The following is a 21,905-nucleotide window of genomic DNA, read 5'->3' on the forward strand; positions in this document are numbered from 1 at the left end:
AAAGTTTCAGACAGAGACATCAAGTCTGGGTTAAGTTTAAGCTCATCAAAAGTTCAGACTCAACATCTATACTGGCAGTTTCAGTGCTAACACTTTTGTCACTCAGGGGTATGAACACCCCCCCCTCCCGCCGCCGCCCGCCCGCCCAACTGACAAAAGTTTTAGCGCTGAAAAGCGCCAGTATTGACAGCGCTTTATCGTTCAGGGTGGTTTTGTTTGATCGCCGGGAGAGCTCGCTCCTGGTGATAAAGTACAGCTACACGGCACTGCGGCTGCGGTGCCGTAAGGTGCACTGTGTAGCCATAGCCTAAAAGAAGGTGGGTCTTCAGGACGCCTGAGTTCTTTACCCAGATGTGGGGGAGTGAAGTCTAGTGGTCAAAGCACCCATTTTAAACCCAGCCCTGGGAGAAAGTTGTCTAATGGTTAAAATAGAGGAGTGAGTCAGGATGCCTAGGTTCTGTTCCTAGTGCTGCTACTGAGTATGTGAACATGGCAGGGTGTTGGTTTGTGCCTCTGCCTTAATTTCGTCCTCTGTGAAATGGGTGTAAACATGCTCACCCAAAGCACCTTGCGATCCTTGGATAATTGGTTAAGTATAAAAGCAAAGAATTGCTAATCCATTCATAAAAAGAACAGGAGTACTTGTGGCACCTCCCCCAGCCCACTCTCCCTGTGAGGAACCTGCTAAGTAAGAAACTCCCTCCCCACTGCACATCCCCGGCCCCGGGCCAGCGAGGAGGAAGGACCCTGACCCAGGGTGTGACCGGTTCTTGGGAAAACAGCAGCAGGGAAGCCAGGCGCAGCCGGAGAAATCCCCAGGGAGCTGCGGACCGAGCAGGCTGCGGGGGCGGGGAGCAGGGGAGGTGGGTCGGTTCCAGCCCAAGAGGAGGCAGTTCCAGTCTTGACTATAACCCGCTCCCGGCTCCGCATTGATTCATTGTTTCCAGCAGCCGTTTGTGGTTGTGAACAGAAGCTCTGCAAGCCCGGGCCAGGTGAGAGGGGACGGGACCGGACCGGACCGGCCCAGGGCTCTGAGCTTCTCTGCGCTCCAGGCGCTCAGTTCTCCGGGCGGGGCGGGAATGTATTTGTTTGGGGAAATTAGGGGGCCAGGCTGGGACAGGTGGATATTTTGTGGGGGCTGTAACCAGGCTGGGTGGGGTTGTTTTCAGGAGGCGAATGTGGGGGGCAGGTTTGATCTTTTGGGGTGATGGGTGGCACAGCGAGCTATGTAGAAACGGAGCATGCACAGTGTGGCTTGTGTTGATTTCCCACGCCAAGCCAATAGGTCAGGGGCTCTCAAACTGTGGGTCGGGACCAGGGGCGGCTCTAGGAAGTGCCCCAAGCAGGGAGGCGCGCTGCGGGGGGGCGGTCTGGTGTCCCCGGTCCCGGCTCCAGTGGACCTCCTGCAGACGTGCCTGCGGGAGGTCCACCGGAGCCGCCTGCCGCCCTCCAGCGGGACGCCCCCCCAAGCGCACGCTTGATGGGCTGGGGTCTGGAGCTGGCCCTGGTCGGTACCCCTCAAGGGGTTGTGAGGTTATTACATGGGGGGGGGGTCATGAGCTGTCAGCCCCCACCGCAAAGCCTGCTTTGCCTCCAGCATTTAGAATGGGGTTAAATATATAAAAGTGTTTTGAATTGATCAGGGGGCTCATGCTCTGAGGTTTGCTGTGTGAAGGGGAGTCACCAGTACAAAAGTTTAAGAGCCACTGCAGTAGGTGGTGCCTTGGTTCTTTGCTAGCCCTGCCCTGTCGCTGTGGCCTGGCAGGAGTGAAGGCGAGACCCCTCCCCCAGTCCCTGCTGAGCTGGGTGGGAAATGACAGGGCTCCTCAGTTCTGATCTCTACAGTTCTCATCCCCTCTTGTGTTTAAAGAACAGGAGAACTTGTGGCACCTTAGAGACTAACAAATTTATTTGAGATAAGCTTTCATGGGCTACAGCCCACTTCATCGGATGCATGGAGTGGAAAATACAGTAGGAAGAGATATATACAGAGAACATGAAACAGTGGGTGTTACCATACACACTGTAAGGAGAATAGGAGTACTTGTGGCACCTTAGAGACTAACAAATTTAGTCACCCACTCCTGTGATGGACCCACAGGGATTCAGGCCCAGCTGCTCTGGTGAAGGTTACAAACCAGTTTACTCTGTAGCTCCCTCTTCATTCCCCTGCATCATGGGAAGAAAGTGGTGCACAGACCCTGGAGTGGGAATTATGGACTTTTGTGAACCCTGCAACCAAGGGGAGATGCTGAGAAGAGGACTGTGGCCCAGGAAGGGCGAAGGGCTTGTGTTAATTTGTTTGGATTCTCACTCCTCCCAGAAGAGGGAGGACACTTGTTGCCATGGTGACTGTGGGGAGCTACACTGAATTTATTACCCAACTGCTGAGGGGAAACTGAGGCATGGCCAGAGTTCAACTGAGGAACAGGCTCACCGGATGCCAGGCCAGGTAAGGGCCTCTTCCAGAACCCATTCACTGAGAACTGGTGGCTGTGTGGATTATTTTTATGCACAGTTTTATGGTGCTTTGCAAGGTGATGGCATCAAACTGTGATTTCATATGTGGTTGTTCAGGTTATTGTACCCACCGTCCCCGTGGGATCTGTGTGCTGGCTAAGTGGTGTGACTAGCACCTGTCTGAGCTGCCCATCCTCCGCAGTATCTGAGCATCCTCCTTGGGAATCAGTGTTTTCCTTTTTCTGTGTTTCCCTCCCCAGAAGAACTGTCTGTCTCACTTTACTGTTCTGTATTGACACTCTTCACTGTGGTGTCTGTGCACCTCCCATGTAAAATCAATAGTTAGACCCTTAGTGGGCTTCATGGAGTCTCCTGCACTCTTCCCTTTTGAGGTAAAACTCTACGTGGGGTATGTTTTGGCTTTTTTTGAACTGGTTGGCTGGCTTGTTTCAGAGTTTTTTTGTTCTGTTATTGGGGGGGTGTCAGTGTTGAGTGTCGTCATTGTTATGGGGCTTCCCCTCTGTTTGTTGGGGAATCTGTGGCTGGGCACTGCTGCACCTGGACCTTCCTCAGTCTCTGCTGGTGAATTGACACCTTTAGTTTCTTTGGCTTTAGTTGAAATGTAGCAGCCTGGTACAGGGAGACTCCGTGCTCCTTGTGCTGAGTTTGCTGATGAACGTAAGAATGGCCAAACTGGGTCAGACCAATGGTCCGCACAGCCCTGTATCCTGTCTTCAGACTGTGGCTGTTGCTAGATGCTTCAGAGGGAATGAACAGAACAGGGCAATTATTGAATGACCTGTCCAGTCCCAGCATCCGGCAGTCAGAGGCTTAGGGACACTCAGCATGGGGCTGTGCCCCTGACCATCTTGGCTGATATCCATTGATAGATACATTCATGGAGGATGCGTGTGGGATAAGTAATGAGAAACACTGAGGTTGTTTTGCTTCTGAGATAAATTAATTATGCTGGATCTGCGTGTAAAGACCTGGCTCTGGGTTTGTTTTCATTAGTTAATTAACTGTAATTAGGAGAAGGAGCTAGACAGGTGTGTCGGATGTTAATTATCCCAACTAGTTACAGTTGTTTCTGTTACCTTAATTAACCAATTGATCATTACCTGATTGCTGAATGAAACTATGTATAAAAGCATGCTGGGATAGAATAAAGGAGAGCTCTGCTTACAATCGCATTTTGGCTGTCAGACTCCGTTCCTGTTCTGTGGTCCAACAAATGGTGACCCCGATGTGATGATTGAAGATAGTGTTGGTGGCCTGAGTTGATAAAAAGAAAAAGAGGGACGCGCCTGAAGTTTCAGCGTCGGGCGTCCGAGAGAGAGGAAAAAAAAAAAAAAAAAAAAAAAAAAAGCCGCAGGACGTCCGAAAAAGAAAAGCGCGCCTGAGTGTCAAGCGGCGGCTGCAGGGCGTCCAAAGAAGAAGGACGCATCTGAACAGAGTTGTACGGCTGGGAACCATAAAGCGTCCAAACGGAGAGAAGCACCTGAAGCCCAGTGCCGAGCGGTAAGCTGCAGGGCGTTTAAAAAAAAAAAAAAAAAAAAAAAAAAAAAAAAGGGGCACACCTGAATCTAGAAGTGAGCACTAAAAATGGGAGCCGCTGCGTCTGCAGAGGAGAAAATGGTGCATGAAATTCTGACACGCATCACGGAGCGACGGGGAGAAAAGTTCCCCTCTGATGCATTATCCCGCTTACTACAGTGGGGACGTTCAAGGGGACTTTCTGTTTCACCCAATACAATATTTGATAAAACTGTGTGGGAGCGGATGGGCTGTGAACTTTGGAAATCAGTGGCTCAGGGTGACAAGGAAGCCTTCTCCCTGAGTCCAATATGGAAGAAGACAACAGAGATAGTGGAAGCCTTTGCAGCCGAGGCAGGAGTACAGGCGGCTCTCTCAGACCTTTGTCACCCAACGCCCGGAATACCCTCCGTTTTGCCGGTTGGAGCCAGGGATTTTTTTGGTGGTGAGGACACAGTAATACCCTTGGCTTCCGACCCCTTCCCTATGGACGATGTTGCCTCTGCTACGATGCCATTACCCTCCAACGTAGCTATTGGCCCTGATATAATTGATCCTGCTTCGGTCCCGCTACCGCCCGATACACCCGAGCCTATGGAGACAACTTTGCCATATGCACCCCTTTCAAAGCCGTGCCGTATCCACGGGACCTGGGGGTGTCATGAATGCGGGGAAGCAGAGGAGGCTCGGGTGAAACATGTGCCATCACAGCCATGTTCTGATTTTACTCAGTTTACCCGGTCTGATGCTCTTTATGAGGAACTGCAGCGCCAGGGTCGACAACTGCAGGCCATTTTTAACAAATTGGATCAAAAACAAGGTTTTCCAGCTGGATCATCACGGTCAAGTCTTCACGAGTGTTTTCGTCCGACTTGCCCTTCTGCCCCACCTGACCCCGGGGACCCTCCGGACCCAGTACAGCGTTGGCATGGGGTCATAAAGGAAGCCATCCTTGAAGGACTGACACCTGAGGCCTTTCCAGTAATTACGCCAGACCCTCAACATCCTAATCACCGACAATGGGCCCCTTTGGATTGGAAATTGATCCGTGAGGCACAGAAATCAATTATGGCTTATGGACTAGATAATCTATATGTACAGTCTCTTATTGAACAGGTATTTACGGGCCAGGCGATGTGTCCATATGATGCAATTAAACTAGCTGATCTACTTCTTACACCCACGCAAAAACTGTTGTGGAAAGATGATTGGGCCAAGAGAATCGACTTGGCCCTTGTCCACAATCTGGATCTACCGGACGGTGATCCCCGGCACGTGGCCACTACTGAGATGCTTTTGGGAGCCGGTCGTTTTGCTGACCCACATCTGCAAGCCCGTCTGGACCCCCGAATCCTGCAGCAATCACAGGAACTAGCTTTGGCTGCCTTTAAGGCGGTGCCCCAGATGGGGAAGCCGAACCCGCCCTACGCTAAAATTACTCAAGGCCTATCAGAACCATATTCCACCTTTTTGGATCGTCTCCGAGAAGCTATTGATAGATCCCCTAATCTGACGCCAGAAGCCAGGACTGCAGTTGGCCTTGATCTCGCCACCCAGAATGCGAATCCCACTTGCCGCCGTATCTTAGCTACTTTGCCCAAAACTGCGTCCCTAATGGAAATGATTGAAGCATGTAATAAGGCCACTATGTTTGAGGAGACGGATAAGGCAGCAATTCATGCTGAGGCACAGGCCTCTGCACTAGCCGTGACGTTACGACCTCTGCTCGGGCGACGATGGGGGGCTAAAAGATCGACCCGGCCGGCTGGCCCTTGTTTTAGTTGTGGAAAACCCGGGCACCTCTGGCGGGATTGCCCAATGCAAAATGGGCAGCGAACCTCTGATATGTCATCTAGAGCTGCAACAGGCGCTTGTACACGACGTAATAGGTTTGGGCAGCGAACCTCTGATATGTCTCCTAACTCTGCAACTGGTGCTTGTGCACGATGTAATAAGTTCGGACATCATGCCAATGATTGCTGGGCGCGTTACAAGAAAGATGGAACACCGCTGCCGGGAAACGGATCACGGAGCGCCCCTCGGAGGAGCGCGACGATACAAGTACCTCCACCTACCAACCCGGCTGCCTGGAACACCTCACCGGAGCAACCCGTGGCAGTGCCGGAGTGGACCTGGCCACAGCATCAGATGTAGTTCTAGAGACTGATAAAGTTCAAGTTCTTCCTTCTAACACTGATGGCCCATTAGGATTTGGACTAAGTGCTCTTTTGATTGGCCGTTCGTCTACATCAAAACAGGGTATTTTTGTTTTACCTGGCCTTATTGACGCTGATTATACCGGGAACATTGGGATAATGGTACGCGCCCTCTGCCCCCCTGTAACTATAATTGCTGGTACGCGCATTGCTCAACTAATACCCTTCAAGGGATGTGTACCCCGATCGACCCCGATTGATCGTGGGTCCCGAGGATTTGGATCCACTAGCCCTCCCCAAATTGCTTTTGTTATGGACATTACTTCGCGCAAGCCCACCCGTACTGTTCGGCTTCAAGGGTCCGATGGGCGGCAGATTATTCATGACGCCTTGCTGGATACAAGGGCCGATGTGACTATAGTCCCCGCTCGGTTTTGGCCGGAATCTTGGCCCTTGCGGGATGCCGCCACACCGGTGACCGGCATTGGTGGGACTCAATTGACTCGCATTAGTGTAAATTTTATTACCATTTCTGATGTGGAAGATCCGGCCACAAGCGCAAAAGTTCGCCCCTATGTAATGCCGGCTCCGATATGGCTTTTAGGTCGGGACTGTTTAAGTCAGTGGGGCATTGTGTTGCAAAATTCACCTTTTGCTTAGCGGCCACTGAGGGGCGACCGATCCTACAGCTGGAATGGACAACCACCACGCCGGTCTGGGTCGCTCAGTGGCCGCTGCCTAAAGATAAGCTCGCCCGGGTGCATGAACTTGTGCAGGAACAATTGGCTATGGGCCACCTTGAACCTTCTGTTAGCCCTTGGAATACCCCTATTTTTACCATTCCCAAAAAGTCTGGGCATTGGCGTTTGTTACAAGATCTACGCGCTGTCAATGCTGTTATGAAGGATATGGGTGCCCTCCAGCCTGGGCTGCCCACACCTACTATGCTTCCGCATGGATGGCCTCTGCTTGTTGTTGATTTAAAGGACTGCTTTTTTACCATTGCCTTGCATCCCGCGGACCGCGAGAAATTTGCCTTTTCTGTGCCTTCTATAAATAAGGCTGCACCTGCCCGGCGGTATCAATGGACTGTTCTACCACAAGATATGAAAAATTCTCCTACCATTTGTCAATCTTATGTTGCTTGGGCTATAGCACCCCTGCGATTGGTGCACCCTGATTGGATTATTTATCATTATATGGATGATCTTTTGTTTACTGGCGCCCATTTTGCTGTGGATGCGGCGATTGCTGAAATTGACTCAGTTTTGCGAAAGGCTGGGCTGGTAATTGCTCCAGAAAAACTTCAGCGGCAAGCCCCATATCGGTATCTTGGTATGGAAATTACGGATTCAATTGTACGCCCGCAGAATTTGACCTTTCGGATGGACATTCATAATTTACATGACGTTCAGCGCTTGGTGGGCGATTTGCAGTGGGTTCGCGGTCTTTGTGGTATAACTAATGAGGATCTTGCACCCTTGGTTCAACTGCTTCAAGGTGGACGTGCTCCGGATGAACCTCGCTCTCTGCAGAATCAGCACCAGGTTGCCTTACGAAATATTGCAGATAAACTTGCAACACGTTATTCGGGGCGTATTTATCCGGACTTGCCATTTTTTTGGCAATTTTTTCCAAAGATGCCTCTTTGGAAGCTTTACTTTTTCAATGGCATGAGGCCCTTTCCGATCCACTGGTGGGCATTGAATGGCTTTTTCCACCTTCGCACTATACCACAACTGTGACTACGCAGCTTGATGCGATTGCTCACCTCATTTCTATGGCCCGATGCCGTTTGCTGGCCATTGCAGGTATTGACCCTCATACCATTTATTTGCCCTTTGATGATGTTACTGTGACTCAGTTGCTTGCTACTCACCTTTCTTTTGTACTTGCCACCATGGATTACGCCGGTTACTTTAGTAGCCATTTTCCCTCACACCGAATTTTTGCTACCACGCTTCCTCTGGAAAAAGCCCTAATGTTGCGATCTAGTCCAGTTGCTGGTCTCACCGTTTTCACCGATGCCAGCGGCAGTGCCCAGCGTGCAGGACTTCTTTGGTTTATTGACGGCCATTGGCATCACGAGTTTGTTCTTGCTGAAGGCTCCCTGCAGGTTCTAGAGCTTCGTGCTATTGTTCGCACTTTTGAAAAATGGCCCGATACCCCTTTGAATATTGTCAGTGACTCTCTGTATGCTGTAGGTGTGCTTCAGCGTTTAGAACGCTCCCTGTTGGGCCGTGTTACGAATTCTGTTTTATGGACTGCTCTTCTTCAGTTATGGCATCTCTTAAATGCTCGACGGTGCCCTTATTTTGTTATGCATATTAGGAGCCACTCTGGATTACAAGATGGTCTTGCCGAGGGCAATGCGCTGATTGATCAGTTAGTTGGCGTTGCCCATGTTCCGAATTCATTTGCCCAGGCACGGATTTCCCATGAATTTTTTCATCAGTCTGCCCGTGCTTTAGCACGTCAGTTTGCGATTTCTATTACTGACGCTCGTGCTATCGTGGCCTCCTGCCCTGATTGTCAACAGCATGTATTGCCCCTTGTATCTGGTATTAATCCCCGTGGCCTATTGTCACTTCAAGTTTGGCAGTCTGATGTTACCACGTTTGCTGAGTTCGGCACCTTGCGCAATATTCATGTTACTATTGATACCTTTTCTGGCTTTACTTGGGCGACAGCTATGGCCTCTACTAGCTCTCGTGATGTGATTAAGCATTGGCAAGCATGCTTTGCCGTGATGGGGGTTCCTGCCCTCATTAAGACTGATAATGGCGGGGGTTATGTTTCTCATCGCACTGCCCAGTTTCTTTCCCACTGGGGTGTGCAGCATTCTACGGGTGTACCTGGCAATTCTACTGGGCAAGCTATTATTGAGCGTGCTCACGCCTCTTTGAAGGCGCTCCTCTTAAGACAAAAAGGGGGGATTCGTAGTGAACGGGCAGACGCTTTGGACAAGACGCCTGCCGCTCGCTTACTGAAAGCTCTTTATGTACTTAACTGGTTACATGTTGGTAAAAACAACCAGGTGCCCCCTGCAATTAAACATATCAGCGGGATGACTGGGGAAGAGCAGGGTATGGCCCCCCGACCCTTGGTCAAGTGGTTTGATTATCAGCAGCAAATATGGAAAGGACCAGTTGACTTGCTAACATGGGGCAGGGGTTATGCGTGTGTTGCCACTGATGCAGGTCCCAGGTGGATACCAGCGAAGTGGGTCCGGCCTTGGCTGCGTCCTCCGGAGCGACGGCAGGCAGATGCGGAGGAGCCTCACGAGACGCGCTCAGACGTCGCGGAACCAGAGCCCCCGGAGGAGAGCTGTTTGTTAGCTTTGCCAGGACTTTTTCAGTCTGATCCTCCGTGAATCAGTTACTCGCTTGGAATGATATTTGTGTCTGAAAGAAAATTTGTGTGGCTATATAGGTATTTAGTGTACCATGATGTTTTGTGTTCTCTGTTATGTTTTGTGTTGTCTTTTTTCTGGCCAGAATCGTTGTCGTGTTGTCATGTGGTTTGATGTGTCTTTCTTGAAGACCCCCCACCCTCAGTGTCAGCTTGATCACCTGACAGCTGAGGGATACAATCCAAAAAAAAAAAAAAAAAAAAAAAAAAAAGGGGGGGGGGGGTTGCAGAATTTTTCTCATCTTCTGTTTATTGTGTCTTTGTTTTGTTCGTTTGATGTTTTTTGGAATTATGAATCCTTATTTTTTTTTTGTGTGATAGGTTATAGCGTTATGTTATTATGAGTTGGGAATGTTTCCTCTCTCTTTTTTCTTTTTGATTTTGAATAAAGGGGGGAGATGTGGGATAAGTAATGAGAAACACTGAGGTTGTTTTGCTTCTGAGATAAATTAATTATGCTGGATCTGCCTGTAAAGACCTGGCTCTGGGTTTGTTTTCATTAGTTAATTAACTGTAATTAGGAGAAGGAGCTAGACAGGTGTGTCGGATGTTAATTATCCCAACTAGTTACAGTTGTTTCTGTTACCTTAATTAACCAATTGATCATTACCTGATTGCTGAATGAAACTATGTATAAAAGCATGCTGGGATAGAATAAAGGAGAGCTCTGCTTACAATCGCATTTTGGCTGTCAGACTCCGTTCCTGTTCTGTGGTCCAACAGATGCGTCCAATTCTTTTTTGAACCCAGTTATAGTCTTGGCCTTCACAATATCCCCAGGCAATGAGTTCCACAGGTTGACTATGCGTTGTGTGAAGTAGTTCCTTAGATTTGTTTTTAACCTGCTGCCTGTAACGTCATTGCGTGACCTCTGGTTCTAGTATTATGCAAAGGGGTAAATAATAGGTTTTCTCTAACATTCAGGATTTTATAGACCCCTATCCTATCCCCCCTAAGTTGTCTCTTCTTTTTGTTTTTGTTTTTTTTCCCAAGCTGAACAATCCCAGTCTTTTTAATCTCTCCTCATATGGAAGCTGTTCCACAGCCCAGTCATTTTTGTCACCCTTCTCTGTACCATTTCCAGTTCTAAAATATCACTTTTCAGATGGGGCTGCCAGAGTTGCATGCAGTGTGGAAGGTGTGGGGGAGCCCTGGATTTATCTAGTGGCATTGTGATAAGAAGACAGAAAATCTCTCTCCCTTTCCTAACAGGCTGTGAGCTGGTTTGACGGCCGCTGCGCATTGTAGTTCTTTGAAAACATCCGCTCAGTGACGCCAAGATCTTTCCTGAGCGGTAACAGCCCATTTACCCCCCGTCATTAGCTCTGTGTAGCTGGGATCATTTTCCAACCTTCCTCCTTTTCCCCAGCCTGCACAGAGAGCGGACGGGGGGCGGGAAGGCAGGTTCTGCACCCCGCAGTGCGGGCCCCGGCTTGTCCCCGGGTCAGGGAGCGACGGCGGGACCGTCCGTCCTGGGGTGGGCGCCGATTGGCTCCGCTCTGACTTGGAGCCAATCAGAAAGGGGGTGGGAGGGTCCTGCCTCGCTTTGGGACGGGTCACTTTTTTGGGCGCTGCGCAGGGCTCCGGGCCTGCCCGCTCGGGTCTCAGGTGAGCGCCGGGCCGGGCAGCGCGTGTCTCCGAGCTGGGTCAGGGATGCACTGAATCAGCTCCAGGGACGCGGTTACCCCCAGGCACCCCCCCTCCCCCCCTCCCCCTGCTGAGCCTTGGGCTCCGGCTGCCGCCTATTCCCGGGAGCCGCGTTGGGGGGATGCGGTGGAGCCGGCCGGAGAGAGCAGGGCTGGGGCCGCAGGAGCTGGTTTCCCTGGGGTTTGGGGGAGCAGGGCCCAGCTGGAGGCTGAAGGGGGGCAGTGGCCGCATCCTGGCGGCGGTGCGAGGGGCGGGGAGGCAGAGAAAAGCGGAATCCGGCTCTGCGCAGAGCGGCGGAACTTCGGAGCAAGAGCGGCCCTTGGTGCGGGAGCGGAGCGGCCTGAGGAGGGACACGGGCCCGGACACCAGCGCACAACGTGGGGTGGGGGGGACTGTGTCCCTTAGAGCCCTTCCAAGGTGCTGTGTCTGTGCCCCTCCCAAAGCTGCATCTCAAACTCACCCCCCCTCCAACTTCCCAGAGTTGCCAGTGCAGGGGGAGGGACCATGCACAGCCCCGCATTGTGTGCCCGTCACTCCAGACACACGGCGTGTGCACATCCCTGCCTGCACCCCACACCCAGCGTCCGTGGGCCCCTCTCCTGCCCAACTCCCAACTGAGGGCTGAGAGGAAATGCGGAAAACTTCAGTGAGGGGCCTGATGACACCGGAGGGGGTTGGTTACTGCACTATTCTGGGCTTTTGTTACTCTGGGCTTTTGTTCTGATGAATGGGGGATGGGACACCACAAACAAACCCACTGACCCTTATGCTGTCCTGACTCTGACATTTCACATTCTAGATCACCTGGGAGAGAAGCCAAAGCCAGGGACACTGCACTGACTGGAACTGACTCTGCCACGACTGCGTAGAGCCATTTCTTGCAGCTGGCTCCAAGCTGATCAGAGTCCAGCACCCACCGCTGCCTCCCTGAGAGGAGAAATGCGGAAGGGAGCAGAAGCAGATCCTCCTGGACAGCTTCTTAACAGCTCCATAGACTTGAAGGGTTCTGGAGAACGAGGTAACTGGAGCTTCCCTGCCTAGGAACAGGCTGAACAGAGGAGATGCCTTTCGGGGGCGGGTGTAGCTCTTTCCTCCTCCCCACCCTTACCCCCGCCTCCTGCAGCAGATGCTGTATTGCTCCAATGGACTCGGCTCGTGCAGCACATGCTCTCTTGTGTGGCAGTTGCACGTATGGTTTTTAGGACTGTACGTGTTCTACCCCCTTGAAAATGTTTGGCTCACGTCTCTCTGGGTCGCTCCTGTCACTGCTCTTTCCTTCTGTTTGTTTGTCCTTCCAGTGTGTGAGCTGAGGTGTTTGCACTCATAACCCATGCAGAGCCCTGCCTCCGAGCATGGCCAGGAGCAGGTGTAGCTGCCTGTGGCCACAGCACATTCATTTGTGTTTTGCCAGTGAATGTATCATGCCCTCAGATGTGTCTCTGGGCGCTAGGGAAGAGGGTTTGCTAAGATTGAACTCCAGCAGGGGTTCCCTGATTTACTCTCCCTGGGATGGAGGAGGCTCTTCCAAAGTTCCCACCAACCTTTGGTGGTTAATTATGACAACTCTGGATATTCATGTTAACCATATAAATGCTCAATCCCTTTTTTAACTTTCCTAAATTCTTTTTATCAATTTCCTGTGGCAGTGAGTTCCACAGTCTAATCATACATAGGCTGGAAAAAATAGTTCCTTTTCCACCTTTTTAATCTCATTGAATATCCCCTTGTTCTTATGTTCTGAGACAGGGAGAACAATGGGAAAGTGATAACTACCCCTTTAAGGGACAGGCAGGAGGCCACATCTGGCACAGGTGTAATCAAGGCGGCCCTGCCCCACCATAGGCCTGGGCTATCTGAAGAGGAAGAGGGAGCTGAAGGAGAGAGGGGAGTTAGAAGCCAAGTAGGCTGCAGCAAGTGGTGGTAGTTTCTCGCAGGCTGTAGGAGACCAACCTAATCAGCCTGAGACTTGGTTTGATGGATGTTAACTTTGGGATCCCTGACCCAGGGTCCTGAGGTGAGGACCATATGAACTGTTTGTTGAAATTGCTCTTGTCCTGAAGCCTTATTAAAAGGGGACAAGCTGTTTTGTTAATTAGTGTTGGCGGCTCCTGGCCTTGGGCTGTAAGAGCAAACGTACTGCTGCCAATCAAGGGAAATTAAGGAGGGGTGCACCCACAGTGCCACACCAGACCACAAGGGGGCGTGCAGGGATGGCCCACACAGGGCTGGTGCAAGGATATTTTGTGCCCTAGGCAAAACTTCCACCTTGTGCCCCCGCCTCCTCCCCCGCGGTTCATTGAGAGGCAAATCCCAATAACCCCAGGGGCCAGCCATGCCCAGGGGCTGCTCCCCAGACCAGGTTCCCCCCTCCCCACCTCTGAACTCCCCTGGAGGGTGCACAGCCCCCCCGTGAGCCCACCCCACCCTGGCGGCCCCTGCCCCGAGTCCATTCACTGGGTTTACCAGGCGTGGGGGGCTGCTGCAGCAGCTCGGCAGGGAGGAGCCGCCTTCCGGAGGCACCAGAGCGTCAGCAGCGAGCCCCAGCCATGGAGGAGCCGGCGCGGTGCCGGGGGGCAGCAGGCCTGCAGAAGTGGCGGTGCGGCTAGCCGACGCTCTGGCTCTCCGGTGCCTCCGGAAGGCGGCTCCTCACTGCCAAGCCAGGGCACCGCTTTTTTAGGGTTACCATATTTCAGCAATCAAAAAAGAAGACCGTGTGTGTGTGTGGGGGGGTGGGGGGGTAGAGCCCCACCTGAGTCCAGCCCCCATGCTCTCCCTCCTCCTTCCTGCCTCCCTCAGAACCCCCAACCCCCCTCCCCCCCTGCTCCTTGTCCCTGACTGCCCCCTCCTGAGACCCCCCCACCCTAACTGCCCCCCTAGGACCCCACCTCCTACCTGTCCCCTGGCTGCCCCGACCCTTATCCACACCCTCACCCCTAGACAGACACCCCCCCCCCGGGACTCCCACGCCCCAGCCAGCCGCTCTCCGCCCCCTGACCGGACCCCTAGAACTCCTGACCCATCCAACCTTTTCCTGCTCCGGTCCCTCTCCCCACCCCAGCCCCCTGAGGGCCCCCCCAGAACTCCTAACTCACCCCCTGACAGCCCCTCCCCCGGAACTCCCCTTACCAGGCCCAGGCCAGTCAGACGCTGGCTCCACATGGAGCGAAGTGCTGGCGACAAGATGCTGAGGCGGGGGGAGCATTGGAGGGACTCTGCCTGCTGGAGGCCAATGGGACCAGCTAAATCAGGCCCAGGCACCCAATCAGCTGTGCCGCACTCTGTGTGAGGGGAAGGAAGGGGAGGAAAAATCCCGGACACCCCCAAATCTTGGCGCCCTAGGCGACCGCCTAGTTTGCCTAGTGGTTGCACCCAGGGCCGGCTCCAGACCCCAGCGCGCCAAGCGAGCGCTTGGGGCGGCATTTTACCGGGAGGGTGGCAAGCGGACCTTCCGCAGGCACGTCTGCAAGAGGTCCCCCGGAGCCGCGGGACCGGCGACCAGCAACGCGCCCCCTGCGGCATGCCGCCGTACTTGCGGCGGCCAAATTCTTAGAGCCGGCCCTGGACCCACACCTTTATCAACAAAAGCTCCGAGCTGCCTTCTGTCCCATCTGTTATTGCACAGACAGTTTATCCTGTCCCCTCTCAGTCACCTCCTCTCCATGGCGAACAATCCCAGGCTTTTCAAACTCTTGTCATGGATTTTCCAGGCCCTTGATCATCCTCCACCCTCCTCTGAATCCCTCTGAATTCTGCAGGGTCCTTTCTGGGGATTAATTGGGCTAATTAACCACAGTGGTGATTGGGGAGTGCTGTTCTCCTTCACAGTCTGGATGGGAGTTGGAGTTAATATTTGTGTCCAGAGCAGGGACAGAACCATTTAAGACGTCAAAATAAATATCTGGTGTGTGTCCGATCAGAGCCTGATGGCAAATAATTCTGGTCTGAGTCACTCCAGGAGCATTAACAGGTTTTTATCTTCCAGATCATCCAGCTAATTCCAGCTCCAGGAAACCTGCAGTATGGGATCGTCCAGCTGCCCTCAGAGCCATAATCGTGGTTACAATGGTCGTCATCATCGCTCTAGTAGCAGCTTTGATAGGTAAGTTCCCAACCCCCGAAGATTCAGTCTCTGGGTGTGGAGCTTTCTTCCTTCGTGGCTCACAGCTCCACCTCATCTCTCCCCGGCCTCTCTGCTTTAGCAGTCAGGTCAGACAGGAGCCTCTCTAGGCTCTTTCATGGTTCCCCTACCCCTCATCGCTGTCAGTCCTGAGAACATCAGAGACACTAACGGATTTCTCCGCACACCCCTGTGAGGCAGGGACGTGTCCTTGTCCTTGTTTTGTGGCAGGGGAGCCAAGGCACCGTGGCCTCGTTCCACAAAGGGCACTAAAGGGCCGAAGTCCCAGTTTCAGGCACCCTGTGATCTGCCAAATCCCTGCCCAGCTGCCGCTGAACCTGGGGGCGCCTGAGCTCACCGGGGGAATCGGGACGACATTTGCTGTAGAAGTTCCCTCAGCGCTTCATGTTCTGCCTCTAGGCGTGTGCTGCTGCTTGGCTCTTGGCACTCAGAGGCCTGTCGAACCCGTGGGGCGGGATCTGGCAGGTGTGCTTAGGGTGAAACAGGTGGGGGACAAGAAAACCCACCACCCTTAGCCCTGCCCCAGTGGTAGGGTCCTTCCCTGGGATGTGAGACCCCAGTTCCAGTCCCCTCTGTCTGAGGGGAGACAGGATCTGACCAGGGGTCTCCCACCTCTCCGGGGAGTGCCCAGCCACGGAGCTGTGGGACAGTCTGATGGGGGGCGGTGTTCTCAATATTTCCTGCTGAAGTTGCTCTGCTTTGATTGAATAATTAAATATTAATTGGGCCAGAGAGTTAGAATCCCTCTGATCTAGTCAGTAGGGCGCCCTGTTCGCCAATCCCTGCTCACCAGGGAGAGGGGACTGAGGCAGGGTCTCACGTCGGGGTGAGAGCCCTGCCAGTGGGTTAAAGGTGATCAGGGAGGTCGTCTTCTCTGCCCCCCCGTCCAGCCATTTTCAGTGGATTTAGGTGCCTGCTGCACTCGCTCTCCCAAGAACTGACTTAGGTACCTGACTCCAGGGCAGGGGGTCCCCTCTAGGGCTGAGGTGCTGAGCTCTGAGGGGGGCGGGGTGGAAGGCACAGGCTTGTCGCTGTCTCCTATTGGCTGGCTTGGGCAGCCCCTGTCTAGTGCACTGGCTGTTGTGGATCCCGTTCTTATGCCCTGCTCTCCCCCCCACTTCACTGTGTGGGGCACCCAGCTCAGGCCCTGTGGGTCCCGTTGTTGTTCCAGGGATTTCCTAGGCGACTAAAAGTTCGGTGTTGGCAAACGCCTCCATCCCTTTGTGGATCCGGCCTCAGGGACTTGCTCTGGGTCAGGCAGGGAGTCTGGCAGAGCTTGGAACTGAATCCAGATCTCCTGAGCCCCAGTCGTCCAGGGCAGCGAACACAAGACAGTCGCTCTTTTCCCGATTCCAGCCCCTCTGTTTCTCCATTTTACACTCGGGGACTTTCTCTTCACAGCTGTTTGCATTGATGGACTGAAACGGATCCAGTGTCCGATCTTCACTGAGCAGGGTAACTTGTCTGCAGCTCAGGGCTTTGAGGTGCCTGGCCTGGCCTGGCCTCATCTTCCTGCCGCCCCTCCCCTGGTTGTCCCCACAGCAGGGCTGGCAGGGGCTACAGCATCGCTGGTGTGAGATTTATTCAGCTGTGGGGGGGAGCCCCCATCACTGCTGTGGTGCTGCTGAGAATTTAATCCCTGGGGTCAGGGATCTCCAAAGGGAAGGCTCCCCAGGGGCGTTAAACTTGGCCAGTTGGTGCGTACGGGATGTGTGACTACAGGCTATTTCCATTCAGTGTGAGAGTCACTCTATTGTGCAGCAAGGTGTGGGGCTGTGGGGTTATCAGTGGGGCGCTGGAGGGTTTAGCAGCTGGGCGAGGGGTCTGGGTGCTGCTTGCTGGGGTTATTAGAAGATGCTCTCACTGCCCCCACATTCCCCTCAGTGTAGTCACACGTTGCAGGCTGCGTTCCAGGGGATCTGACCCTTTGATAGGCGAGATGGGTGAGGAGGGAAACCCGCTCAGAGAGGCTGTTGGTGAGGGCCCCTCGTCTTCAAGGTGTGCTTGTCTGGGGCCCAGCAGGTCTGGCAGCTTCTCTGCTGCCACCTGCTGGTGGTTTGGAGGCTCTGAACTTCTAACATTCTGCCGCTGCCTATTGTACCTGCTCCCATGAGATCAGTCACAGAAATGACCCGCTCGGTGTTCACCCTGCGCTGCCTCCTGGGCTGAGCTGCCCAGCTCTGTAGATGTGGCTGTGGAAGGTGTGAGCACATGACACTGCCGTTAGCCCTGTACGAGAATCCATGTGCTGGGCAGCAGGAGCGTGGGACCTGCTGGGGGGGCGGGGGGAGGCAGAGCACCAGTGCAGGAACTGTGGCCCCTCCCCCACTCCTTTCCCCCCAGGGCCGGTGGAGTGTCTGGGGCTCCCCACAGCAGCCCAGGTTCCCTGGGTGGCTCTTACCCAGGGGCGGCTCCAGACCCCAGCACGCCAAGGGCGTGCTTGGGGCGGCATGCCGCGGGGGGCGCTCTGCCGGTGGCTGGGAGGGCAGCAGGTGGTTCCGGCGGCCCTCCCACAGACGTGCCTGCGGAGGGTCCGCTGGTCCCGTGGCTTCGGTGGAGCATCCGCAGGCACGTCTGCAGGAGGTCCACCGGAGCCGCGGGACCGGCGACCGGCAGAGCGCCCCCCGCGGAGTGCCGCCGTGCTTGGGGCGGCGAAATTACTAGAGCCGCCCCTGCTCTTACCACACCCTGGGTCTGGCTTCTGGCCTGGGCAGGCTGCGGGGGAGAGGAGCAGGGGATGGGGCCCCATATGGGGGGCTAAGGCCCACCTCAGCCTCCCCACCAGGAAGAGGCTGGTGCCGCTAACAGGGGCTGCGCATCATGGCGGGGGAGCTGATCCCCCTCTCAGGTCCCCGGCCGTGAAGCGCAGCCCCTGCCGCCGCCAGCACCATGCCTGTCCGAGGCTCTACGCCCAGGTTAACAAGTGGGCAGGCCTGGCCCTCCCACGTTAAAACATGGGGGGGGTGCATGGTCCCCCCCCTTACCACCCCAATTCCAGCGCCTCTGCCAGACACACTCCTCCCTTGCTCTCACCTTCCCCATTCCCTTGGCTGCACACTCTGTACATCCCCAGCCCGATGGGGGCTGTGCCCTGGTTGGCCTCTGGCACTGCTGCAGTGTGTGTGTCATAACAAACTCCAGCCACGCTGCTTGTCGGGTTGCTGGGCCGTGGCCTCTGGTGCAGCTGCTGCTGCTGGCCACTCTCAGACTGGCCCGTCTCTCCCATCAGTCTGATCCCGTCGGGCAGTTCTTGTTTCTGTCCCTGCTCGTTCTCTACAGAGATGAGAGATGGGACGATCTCTCACCTTGTGTTTTGTGTTTTCTAGTGGTAACATCTAAGCAGCCTCCTCCATGCCCCCCTGCTGCCCCCTGGTGCCCGGAAGGCTGGATCCGGATCCAAGGGAAATGTTACTATTTTTCTAAGGCTGAAGAGAACTGGACCTACAGCCAGAGCTTCTGCTCTTCACACGGTGCCTCCCTGGCCGGGATTGAGAGTCCGCAGGAGCTGGTGAGAAGCCGGTTAGATGCTTTGTGCCAAGCCCAGCGATCGCTGGCACCACAGACAGGGCTGGAGTCAGGCTGGGCTCAGCCCCTGTAGGGCAGAGAGGAGCCCGGGTGCCTCCCAGGCTGGGCAGCCAGAGTCAGTGCGGTTCTGGCAGCTGAATCCTGGCTGGACCTGGGGCTCCAGCCCCTCGACCCTGCGTCTGCCAGAGCCCAGGTGGGAGACTCGTCCTGTGCAGAGCTGGGCCAGCTCAGTCAGCTTCTGGCCAATGGGCTGCCTGGGGCTGGAGCAGGTGAGAACCTGCCCCCCAGCTCAGCCCAGCCCCAGGGTTCCCTCATGGGTGGGGCAGGGGAATCCAGCTGGAGGTGAGGTCTGCTTTAGGCCTCTTCCCCTCAGCTTCCCTGCCCTGGTGGCAGGGGTCTGTCTGCCCTCCCCCTGCAGCTCCCTCTCCCTCCTGGCCCTGCTGTGCTCTGAGAAGGGGCTGCTGGGCGGACAGTGACCTTGCAGCTCAATCCCTGCTACATCCAGTAGGTGCCACAGCCCCAAAAAGGAGGAGGGGGGAGGGTGAAGGGTTAATACTTATCTGATCCCTTCACCCAGTAACCATGGAAGAGGCCTCTAGAAATCCCCTACTGCCCAAGGTGGGGGAGCAGCATGGAGTCAGGGTCTAACACAGCTGATGCTTTTATTGTGTTTCTAAGGGTTCCTTGCTGCCATACGAAGGCAAACTGGACCACTGGATCGGCCTCCGGAAGGACACGGGCCAGGTCTGGAAATGGGCCGACGGGACCGAGTTTGACCATTGGTGAGTTTTGTCCCCCACCCATTGATCAGAGGCTCTGGAAATGCCCCACTAGCTGCTTTAACGTCCCTTCCTGCCCAAGTGGGGCCTTGTGCTGGTGCAGGAAGGAGGATCCTGAGGGGCTGAGAGTGCAGCTCCCCTCCCTGACTTGGGGTGTCTCCCCTGGTCTGTGCCTGGCACGCACTGACTCTAGCTCCAATTGCTTCTGCGTTACAGGTTTCAAATACACGGAGGCGCAGACTGTGCGCAGCTGGACGAAGATTTCACTGTTGTCACATCAAGCTGCAGCACACCAAGAAAATGGATCTGCAGTAAACCTGATACCCCTGGGAAGGGAGAGGAGGGAGCAGTGGGAGGGGATTCGTGAACTCAAGGGGAATTAGAGACCAGCTGTGGCAAAGACTTGTTCTAGTCCCCTCCATGGTCCCTCCATGCTGCAGCCTGGTCACCGCACGGGTCGATGCGGTGAGTTCGACTTCACGGAGTTCGAACTATCGCGTCTGATCTAGACGCGATAGTTCGAACTCCGGAAGCGCCGCGGTCGACTCCGGTACTCCACCACTGCAAACGGCGGTGGTGGAGTCGACGGGGGAGCCGCGGAGTTCGACCCCGCCGCGTCTGGACGGGTGAGTAGTTCGAATTAGGGTACTTCGAATTCAGCTACGCTATTCCCGTAGCTGAATTTGTGTACCCTAATTCGAACCCCCTTTTTAGTGTGGACCAGGCCTTAGTCAGTCTGTCTCAGGATTTTATCCAGTCCTAGTCATCAATTACCCTAATGCTGCCATTTGTGACCCTTCTCTGGGGGAGACTGGCGCAGTTTCAGGGTAACTGGATCTCTATCCCATCTCCGTCAGGTCTCGAGACTCCAGCCCAAACCCCGGTGCCCTTTACCTTGGTGTTCTGCCCCCAGCAGTATCCCCACACTCTGATCTCCCCTCCCAGGGGAACCCCCAACCCTTTGACCCACCTTGCCTCAGTGGCTACTGCCAGTCATCATCTAGCCCCCCGGTCACTGGGGCAGACGCAGTCTGTAATGGCCAATCATTGGCAAGGGGGGTAGGACCAGCTGCCTCTGCCTATTCCCAGGCTGCACCTCTGCGGCCCCAGTACCTCTCTTCAGCCTTTAACAAGGCCTCAGGCTGGCGCTCCCCAGCTCCTGTCGCCTCTGCTCTGCTCACTCCAGTACTAGAGTGAGACTGACTTAGCTCCTGGCTCACAGTCCTTGTATAGGGCAAGCTGTGGCCTGATGGGGCCTGGCCCCAGCTTTGGCTGCTTCCCCAGTCAGCGTAGCTTTTTCCACCGGAGCGGGATAATAGCCCTGCTACAGGCAGTGGTTCCCAAACGTTAACAACCCGTGAACCCTTTTCATGAAAATGATCAAATCACGCGAACCCCCTCTAAAAATAAATATTTCCAGGGATTTTCTCCCTTACCTGAGCACAAATTACACTGGTCTACAATTTTTGAGAAGTCGTCTGCTTCAGAGATAAAATGTGCTATTTATTATGTATTTTGATGTGCTGAATTCAAATATGACAATTAAAACAACTGATTGACTACTGTTTCTAAGATATTTAAGTTTTTACATTTTATGTCTATGTATATTGTGTAGATAGTAGAGTTTTAATCATAAATTGTAAACCTAGGTCTTTTCATGTGTTTATGGTTGCTTTGCATGATAATATTTCACCTGTCCTGTTTATGTAACACTTTAGATAACCCTTTTGCTGATTTTTAACTAAAATGTATTATGAAACAAAAGCCAAAAAACTATTATGTACATGGTTTAGTCCTATTCAGTGTCTACTCGGCGCTTCTTGGCTTGTCTCTTGTATTCATTAAATGGAGCATCTCTTGTCACTGTCCTTTATGAATGAACATTGTTTTATTCATAAGACTTTACTTATGAAGTTACATTAATAAAATGAACAATTAAAACAATTTCATTCATCAGTTCTACACAGAGGGGAAGGATCCAGTGTGTCTGCACGCCAAGATAGACCAGACCAATCCTTTGTCTTTATTGTTAAATAGGACACCCCCCTGGTTGCAAAATCCACAGGAAGAAACAATCTCCCACTTTGCACCTGGCTCAGTACACAAATAGCATCCAATACACAGCTGGTAAGACAAGGAGATAACCTCAGTTATCGCCTGCCTGACAAGAACATCTCTGAGGTGCATCCCCTCCTGGTGACCTGCCTTAACTCCAAGGCCTTAAGGGAAACATTTTCAATACAGATACGCAGC

The 21,905-nt window shown here is 53.8% G+C and overlaps 1 protein-coding gene across 2 annotated transcripts; it reads left to right on the top strand.

The window, feature by feature from the left end:
• The first annotated feature begins 1,955 nt into the window (after nucleotides 1-1,955).
• Nucleotides 1,956-20,049, top strand: LOC123344835 (C-type lectin domain family 2 member D-like). 2 transcript variants are annotated; one of them, XM_044981316.1, is made up of 6 exons: nucleotides 1,956-2,452; nucleotides 12,010-12,228; nucleotides 15,193-15,309; nucleotides 18,675-18,856; nucleotides 19,552-19,655; nucleotides 19,869-20,049. In XM_044981316.1, the coding sequence occupies exons 2-6, from the start codon at nucleotides 12,150-12,152 to the stop codon at nucleotides 20,017-20,019; spliced, it is 633 nt and encodes a 210-aa protein (XP_044837251.1). In that variant the 5' UTR covers nucleotides 1,956-2,452; nucleotides 12,010-12,149; the 3' UTR covers nucleotides 20,020-20,049. The 2 variants fall into 2 exon arrangements, with proteins under 2 accessions (XP_044837251.1, XP_044837250.1); XM_044981315.1 differs by lacking the exon at nucleotides 1,956-2,452 and adding an exon at nucleotides 10,779-10,857.
• The last annotated feature ends 1,856 nt before the right edge of the window (nucleotides 20,050-21,905 follow it).

The sequence above is a fragment of the Mauremys mutica genome, chromosome 12, assembly GCF_020497125.1.
Source record: "Mauremys mutica isolate MM-2020 ecotype Southern chromosome 12, ASM2049712v1, whole genome shotgun sequence".
Classification (NCBI taxonomy): domain Eukaryota; kingdom Metazoa; phylum Chordata; order Testudines; family Geoemydidae; genus Mauremys; species Mauremys mutica.